The sequence below is a fragment of the Cavia porcellus genome, unplaced genomic scaffold, assembly GCF_034190915.1.
Source record: "Cavia porcellus strain 051 isolate PalLab524CR breed Dunkin Hartley unplaced genomic scaffold, mCavPor4.1 scaffold_17, whole genome shotgun sequence".
In the NCBI taxonomy this organism is placed as follows: Eukaryota; Metazoa; Chordata; class Mammalia; order Rodentia; family Caviidae; genus Cavia; species Cavia porcellus.
In genome coordinates this window covers 17971842-17979877 of record NW_026947500.1, presented here as the reverse complement: position 1 = coordinate 17979877, position 8036 = coordinate 17971842, and the positions used below count along the sequence as shown (strand labels likewise).

Genomic DNA, 8036 nt, shown 5'->3' with positions numbered 1-8036 from the left:
ACACACTCTTTTAAACACTGAAGAGGAGAAGGAATATGCTCTAATTTATTTTATGAGGTCAGCATTACCACAAGAAAGCCAAATAAAGACAGTACATAAATCCATTTTTATTAAAAACACTAATTGTACCTATTAACAGGGTTCAGTGTGGCATTTCAGTACACAGATACAGCACTCACTGATCCCTGTCCTTCATGGACCAACCCCCTTCTTAGCCTCTAACACTCTCCTCCATTCAAGTCCATGTCTCTTAAACTTCTACATGAGTGAGAACAATCAGCACCAGTCTTTTGGCATCTGCCTCATTTCACATAATGAGGTGACCCCCTGCCCCACTCTATCCTTGCTGCCAACAACAGGGTCCAGTTCTTTTTTTGGCTGAACAGGGCACGTGTATCGGTCACTTTCTCTATTCATCAATTGATAGGTGGCCAATCCTGTTTTAGCTATTGTGGATAGTGAACTCCCTGCATCGCCTTTGGATATATTCCCCAAAATGGGATGCTGGACCAAATGGTAGACCTACTTTTAGTTTTGTGGGGAACCCTTAGACTGTTCCCCATAGTGGCTGTGCTGATTCACAGTCCTACAAATGCTGTATGAGAGTTCCTCTTTCTCCACATGCTTGCTAGCATTTTTGTTTTATTTTACTTTGTTTTGAGACAGGGTCTCGCTATGAGACAAGTTGGGCCTGGCCTTGAACTTGCTTATGTAGCCCAGGCTGGCCTTGGATTCACAGTGACCTTCTTCCCTCAGCCTTCCAAGAGCTGGAATTATGGGTGTGTGTCACTACTCCCAGCTTATTGCTAGTATTAGAAATAATTATTATAGTCTTTTAAATAGAGTACAATGGTATCTCTCACTGTAGATGTGATTGGCCTTCTCCTGATACTAATGAGAAAATAATGGAATTGAAAATACTGGACTGTTTTGTGAAAAATACTAGATTGGTTTGTAAAAGGATGTGGGTGTCTGTGTGTGTATACATACAGTAGTCCTTAAGACCACCTTGTGCAGTTAAGAATATAAATGCTGTACACTTATGAAAATATCACTCTAAAGTTTTGGCATCAACCAGAGCTCCACTGGATTAGACAGCCAGGTAACACCCGTGTTCCAGGGAGGATGAATACAAAATAGACTCTGGTCTGTCTCTGAGAGGCTAGGCAGGTGGGGTCCAGAAGGCCCAGGAGGGTGCAGCACCCACTGTGCTAGAGAGTGGGGGAGGGGGAAAGCTGTGGCTGGGCCTCTCCTCACCCCTCCCCCAGCCCAGGAGCCCTTTGTGATGAGGAGGCCACAGCTTTGTGATGCAAACCTGGGACCCCTCCCTGCTACCAGACAGAACTCTCAGGGCTCAGTTGCCTGAGAGCAGCACTGCGATTCAGATGATGGAGAATCTTCTCACTCCTCTGAAAAGCCTTAGCGCCACGTGGCTGAGCCCCAGCTCCACCACCTTTGCCATGGACATGGTCCTTGCCATTGTGTGTGGAGTGGGGCTGTACCTCCTGTTACTGCCCTGGCTCCCGGGTGAACCATCCTTGCCCCCATCCAGGAGAACTAGAACCATCAGAAAGGTGAGAAACCCACAGCTCAGACCCAGCAGAGAACGATTCTGACTCCTTCTACCAGTTTCTGCTTTCCCACATCAAGGGGACAGAGACTGTGGAGAGGGGAGACCTCTGGAAAGAACAGAACATTCTTCCCCGAGGACAGGTGGGCAGGCAGGGGACATGGCCACCAGGACTCTGTCCGCTGCTCTCAGACCTCTGTGATTTGCTGGCGGTGCCAGAGCAAACAGAACATGGGGACTCGGTGGGTGAGGACTGGATTCTGAGAGGAGGGAGCCCTGGGGAGGGACCAGGCCCTCGCACTGGTACACGTCCACGTCTTATGGCAGACGCCTCCAGGCCCAGCCTCTGCTCTGTGCAGGGTAGATCTGAGGGCTGTACTGAGGGCCTGAGCGAGTCCAGTCCCATTCCAGGCTGCAGCCACCATGGTCTCTGATGCTTCTGTGAGATCAGGTTGTCTCTTGTGCAGAGGATCGAAGATACCTGTTGTAGTCAAGGGTTGCAAGGACAACAATTACATACAGGACACAGAATTTATAATATATTTTATGATGGCCACCTAAAGTTAAATACAGGAAAATGCAGGAAATCTGTCCACAGCACTAAAGACCTAGAAAGTCTAGCTGAGGGCCTGGATGCAGCAGTGTCCTGCATAAGTCCAGCTGAAGACTTAGAGCCAAGGACAATACCACCCATGTGTGCAACTGGAAGTATAGAGCCCACAACCATGACTTATGCAAGTCTGTTTTATGGATCTGCACTGTGAAGGTCCAAAGGTCAGTGGTGGAAGCTAGAAATTCTACGCCAGTGGGGTGAAGGAGCTGTGCCAGTAGGCTGAGGGTTCTACACCGGACCCAAGAAGTAAGGCTCAAAATAAGAAACAGGGCTCCCCTGAAAAGTACCTCAGTGCCAATGAGGTCCCAAGCTCCTCCAGTGATGAGAACAGCCATCTCAGATCAGGACCAGCAGGACAAGCTTCTCCTGGAAATTAAACAGCATGCATCTTCCCCTCCAGAGCCAGGAGGTGAAGCTCAACATAAGGACCAGAGCTCCCCCAAAGTGAACCACAGCCATTCTCAGCCACAAAAAGGTCCTGAACTCCTCTGATGATAACAGCTGTGTTCATGTAGGGGAACCAGCATGACTTGCCCTCCAGGACAACCAACAGCTCCAAACAGCAGCAGCACTTAGGAGAACCCACAATGCTGCTCTTCCTCTTCAGGTCTCCTTTTTGTGCTGGCAAACAGTCCTCAGATGGGCCATCCATTCTCAGACCACGCTGACTCAATTCATCTGGTGTTAGGTTGACCACCAGTTTTTAATATACAAAGGCCACTTATGGGGATCTTGTGTTAGAAAGTCTTTGTGTGTGTCCAAAGAAGGACAGGAAAAATAGTGCCTTAATTTAGCTTATGAATGCTGAACGTTCCTGGACCCCTCACGACTTTCCCTCTTTCTCAGCGTCCAGTGCGGATGAGGTGGAAGAGCAAGAGCAGGACCAGGAAGAGGACGGGCGCTTTCAGAGGTGAGGCTCTGCCTTTCAGTCCTGCAGCCCCCGAACCAACATGACCTGGTCCCCAGCAACCAAGGCCGGCATTCCCAGGATGTCAGCCACAGAGCCCTGAAAGGAGGGATCCTGGGAAAGCAGTCATCAGGGGGACGCTTGTCAGGCTCCCTGCTCAGGAGCAAACTGTGCTGGGCCAAGGGAAGGTGTCACCAACTTGGGGCAATTCAGGTAGTAGTGGGACGAGGCAGCAAGTGTCAGCCTGGGTCCTGGGACCTTGGACACTGAAGCTTGGGCTCCAGAGTCTAATGACACATGGTCTCTTCCAAGGAGATGTTCCCTTCAGGCTCCTATAAATCCTCAATCCCTTCTCTGCCCTTAACCCATGTAACCCAGGCTCCTAATTCCTATTGTAGACCACCGGGAATTCCTGGAGGAGACCCGGAACCACATTTCTGTTCCAGAAAGGTAAAGAATTCCCCCTTCTCTCCAGTCTCCTTCCTGTGGAGACCCCAGGGTCACCAAGCAACTTCCATCTGACCTGGGAGGGGGAGATCCTGGGACAAGGGGATGTGAGAGCCCTCGGACAAAGGGCAGAAGAGAACTTTGAGGTCCTCATGGCAGGCAGTGGAGGGCCATGGCCCTCACCTGCCTGTCCTGCCTCAGACCCTCTTCTGACTGCAGCTGCGCCTCCTATTTCTTACAGCCTCCTGAGGATGCTCCCTGATGAAGACCATCCTGCTGCTGTGTGCACAAGTCCACCTGCCACAGCCCCGCAGCCACATGGGAAGGACGAGCACACCGCCACTCTGTCCTCAGTAGAGGCTTCCCCCTCCCCTCTCACTCGGAACCTTCTGCCTCTGGCCTCCTCTCCATCGTCAGGCTGGTCCACAACCTCCTCGGATCTTGAGTGTTCACCCACAGCCCTTACTTCCTCCCAGCCCCCAGAGCCCTTGCTTCTGCTGGACAGAATTTCACCTCAGCCACTTCCACACTCCCTCCCCCCACCATGTCCCCTCAAATCTACCACAACCCCCCAACCCTGGTGGGACACTACAGAGAAGCCAAATCAGCAGCTCGGTCCTCATCAACTCTCACATCCCAAGATCCCAGGGCTCCACTTTGAGCAGAAATGGAACCAGCTGTTCTGGGGTCTGCCCTCTCTGCACAGCGAATCCTTAGTGGCTGCGGCCTGGATTTCCCCGAACACTGCTGTTCCCCACTTTCAATCCTCCTCATTTAACAAAACCTCACATTTTCACCCAACTCACCGGCAGGAGAAAATGTCACTGGTGCTTCCTCAGGCCCAGGCCCCCTCCTATCTGGAGCCCCAATCCCCACCCCAATTCCAGCCCCCACTTCTGGGTTATGCCCTGACTCAGACCCACCCACGGTCCTCTCCCCCAGTCCTGTTATCACCTCCTGTGTCCCACAGCAGGGACTGTGGATCAGCCTGCTCTGCACCCCATAGCACCCCACAGTCTCAGGTTCCAACTGAAATTCAACACCCAGGATGGCCCTTGTCCACAAAACAACTGGAGCGTGGGGGTGCTGCGCCCTCAGCAGCCCAAAGTTCTCAGGGGAGCGATAGCCACCCCACTTCCAGCCTTCACCAAGGCAAGTATGCTGCTGCCACCCTTCCTGGGACTTTTCCGCTCAACCCTGAGGTCCGAGCACAGCTGGAGCAGCACATTCAAAGGTGGATCACTCAACACTGTGGAGACCTAGCCAGCAAGACCCAGGGGTCTACAGGACTCACCCAGCCTCCAAGTGACTTGACTCTTTCCTGGGAGGCAAAGGACAAGGCTGGGCCCTCCCATCTGCCCCTGTCTACAGCTGAAAGCAGCCAGGATGAGCAGATGAGGTTCCAGCCAAGCACGAACCCGGTCAGGAATCTGGGGCATATTCTAGGCAATGTCCCAAAAGATCTGTCCAGGGCCTCAAGAAGCTACCCCGACAAGGATCCGTGGGTGCCCTCTGAGGAGTCAGAGAGAACCCTGATGGCGCCCAGGGAGAGAGACACTGGTAATGACTCCCCAGGAAGTGCTGACAGGGGGCACATAGAGGATGTGCTGAAAGTGCACTTGGGCACAAAGAATGGGCAGATCCATCAGGGGCTGATCCCGCTGAGAGTGCGCCTGTCCTGGCTCAGTGTCCACGGTGCCTTTTCCACCTCTGACACCCACGTGGGGACCAGAAAGCCAGCATCCTCCAGGGCTCAGGAAATCTCTATGAACCCCACCGAGAAGTTTTCCGTCTGGTACCCAAGCTGTCTACAGGACCTGGAGACGCACCTCACCAGGTTTAGGGTGAAGCGCAAGTGGGGTCTCCTCCTCAAGCTCCTCAAGGCTGCAAACCTCTTCAGGCCCACAAAGGCGCAGCTCTTATCCTTGCCACAGTTTTCCCCACCCTCCTCATCTTCTGGGGATTCTTGGGTAGACTTGATCCTTGAGGATGCGGAGTTCTTGGGGGAACCACCTGAGGCATTTCCTGAGGATGAGGCCAGGGTCAAGGAGTCTGTCTCTCCACTGGGCAGTCCCCTGGTCTCCCCTCTTGTGCTAGAAGAAACCAAGTCAGAACCGACAGGTGTCCCACTGGTTGATGGTCAGCCTTTATCAGAGGGCCCCCTGTCCGGACAGGATAGCAAGGGCCCTTCAGAGCAACTCACATACAGCAGTGATGACACAATCCGTGACAGCAGGATTGTTCAAATGGTCAGCAGGGCTGACCCAACAGTCCCCTTGCATCCTGGAACATATGTTGCCCAAGATGCAGCAGAGCCAGGCCATTGGGCAGACACCATGAGGACATTTCAGCATGAAGAGATGAAGTCAGCAAACAGTTCTCAAGAGAGTGGCTCGGGGTCCCAGCTTCCAGACAATTTGGTATATGTTCCACCCCAGTGCCATCACCACCTCAGGCCCCTAGGCCAGGTACTTGCTTCACAGAGGTTAGGTGACCTAATGGCACAGAGAGAGTGCAGCCTGGGCCAGCAGAAGCCCAGGGTCCTGATGCACCAGCACTCTCAGAAGAGCCACAGCAGGATGTTTGCCCCCACTTACAAGCAGGAGGTCAGCAGGGGGACTGCCCCAGGGAAACATGAAGACAGGATGGGAGGCTTGGCCTCCCAGGGTTGGGGAAAGCAAGGCCCCCTGGAGAGGGAGCACCCTCGGCATCTCCCACAGAAGCAGCCAGTGCCTTCAGAAGGCCGCTTCAAAAGAGCCCTGAAGAAATTTCTGCAGTGGTTTTTACCCACGAAAAAAATGAAAGGGCAGGAAGATGCCCCCCAAAAAGGCAAGCCTGCAGGGGCCACTTACCGGAGCTGGAGACCGGCCCCAGGCAGACTGCGTGTGGACCGTGGTGCTGATGAGGCTCAGGTGCTCCTGACCCCAGTTGGGCAGATGCTAGACACTAAAATGTGTTTTCACTGTGAAGTTCGTGACCTGAAGTTGAATCAGCACAGACAGGAAGGAGGTCAAGACTCGGTCTCCCAGGCTCCCTGCTCCTTAGAGCACAGGGGAGCAGCAGGATATGTGGTAGCCCCCGAGTACCGCAGCCATGGTCTCAGGGAGAGGCCCCCCCAGGAGTCCTTGAAAACTGGACAGCAAGGTTGGGGGCAGCAGGGCCAGAGGCTTCCCCACCCCTCAGTGCCCATCAAGCCTGTGTGCCCTGTCAGCCCTGCCCAGCGTGGCCCCTCAGTCTCCAGGGCACCAGGCCAACATCACTGCCCCAGGCATTCTCTTTGGAGAGGGGTCTTAACTGAGCAACCGAGAGATTTCTCTCCACTCTTTCTTACTAGGGAGCACCTCCAGGAGCACAATATGCGATGTAGCAGAAAATGATTTTCTCACACTCTCCATCCCTGAGACTTACTATAGCCCAATATACCTATTTTTCCTCCTAAGGGGGAAGTGGTTTGTGTCTGCTCTGTGCTTGCGGTGGGCTCTGGTGTCTGGAGGGGTGGAGTGTGGTAGAGGGTAACTGGGGTACAAGCCCACGTCCACCTGAGTTCCTTCAGTGATCCCCTTTTCCATCATTAGGGGAACAAAAATTCTAAAGACAAGCAGAGGAAAAGCAGTGAAGAGCCCACCCTGGCATCTGGTTCACCCCACCTTGCCACTTCTCCCTCTACCTTACATCAGTGCAGGATCCAGGGACACAGAGACCTCTTAGGCTGAAAATTCCCACACACTTGAGCAAGGGTAGAGCCAGGTAGCTGCAGGGGTCCCAGAATGGGTGGCAGTTGGCACAGAGGATGGTGGGCCCTGAGATCAGGAGCAGGAGAGATCTTGCCCTCCATCAAGGATCAGATGGTGGCGATCAGAGGATGGCACCCTTGGGAAGCCCTGCCTCTCCGTGGCAAAGGCCAGGATGGAGAGGGGCTTTCTGGGCTCAGCTTTGATGGAAAGTTCAGAGTCCCTGTCCCAGGATCCTGGCTCCCTCATTCTAGAGCAGCAGTGAGGAGGGAAAATCCAGCTGTGTGTCAGGAGGCCCTGCTCCTGGTCACTTGTCCTGGCCATCTCACATGGCCCAACTCCAGTCAGTGGTTCTGGGCTGTGGATGTGAGGCTCAGTAACTGATGCTCAGGCGCTGGGCACAGTGTGGGCTGTGGGAGGAAATGGAAAAGACTGGAGCTGAGGTGGGAGCAGAGTGGCCTGAGGCCAGTGTGACTGGTGGGGGTATGGGGCGCTTCCAAGGCTTAGCTGCCATCCAGCAGCTGACAGGAGGGGCCATCAGGGGCCATGTGGCTCCTTCTGGTCCCACCCCAGGGCCCTGCTTGCTCCACATCCTGACCCAGAGACAGAACCTTTAGGTCCCACACGGAGCCAGGTTTGAGAAGGAGCAGAGTGTGCCAGTGAATATATATCATCAATCGATTTCTTATTAGTACATCTGGTCTAGTTGCCTATGTTCACCTCCTGCAGAGAGGATGAACTGATGGTGGAGAGCACAGGACAAGGGTC

General features: G+C 53.7%; 1 protein-coding gene across 1 annotated transcript; it reads left to right on the top strand.

Annotated features, from left to right (window-relative positions):
• The first annotated feature begins 641 nt into the window (after nt 1-641).
• Nucleotides 642-6946, top strand: LOC134470857 (spermatogenesis-associated protein 31A1-like). The gene is made up of 4 exons (XM_063227293.1): nt 642-1574; nt 3030-3093; nt 3489-3540; nt 3779-6946. The coding sequence occupies exons 1-4, from the start codon at nt 1308-1310 to the stop codon at nt 6912-6914; spliced, it is 3519 nt and encodes a 1172-aa protein (XP_063083363.1). The 5' UTR covers nt 642-1307; the 3' UTR covers nt 6915-6946.
• Nucleotides 6947-8036: the final 1090 nt, after the last annotated feature.

Bases quoted from the DNA above. Each gene is read 5' to 3' on its own strand.
- LOC134470857 (XM_063227293.1), top strand. From the start codon at position 1,308: ATGCAAACCTGGGACCCCTCCCTGCTACCAGACAGAACTCTCAGGGCT. The intron at 3,094-3,488 runs GTGAGGCTCTGC...TTCCTATTGTAG, and splicing joins GAGGACGGGCGCTTTCAGAG to ACCACCGGGAATTCCTGGAG. The intron at 3,541-3,778 runs GTAAAGAATTCC...TATTTCTTACAG, and splicing joins CACATTTCTGTTCCAGAAAG to CCTCCTGAGGATGCTCCCTG.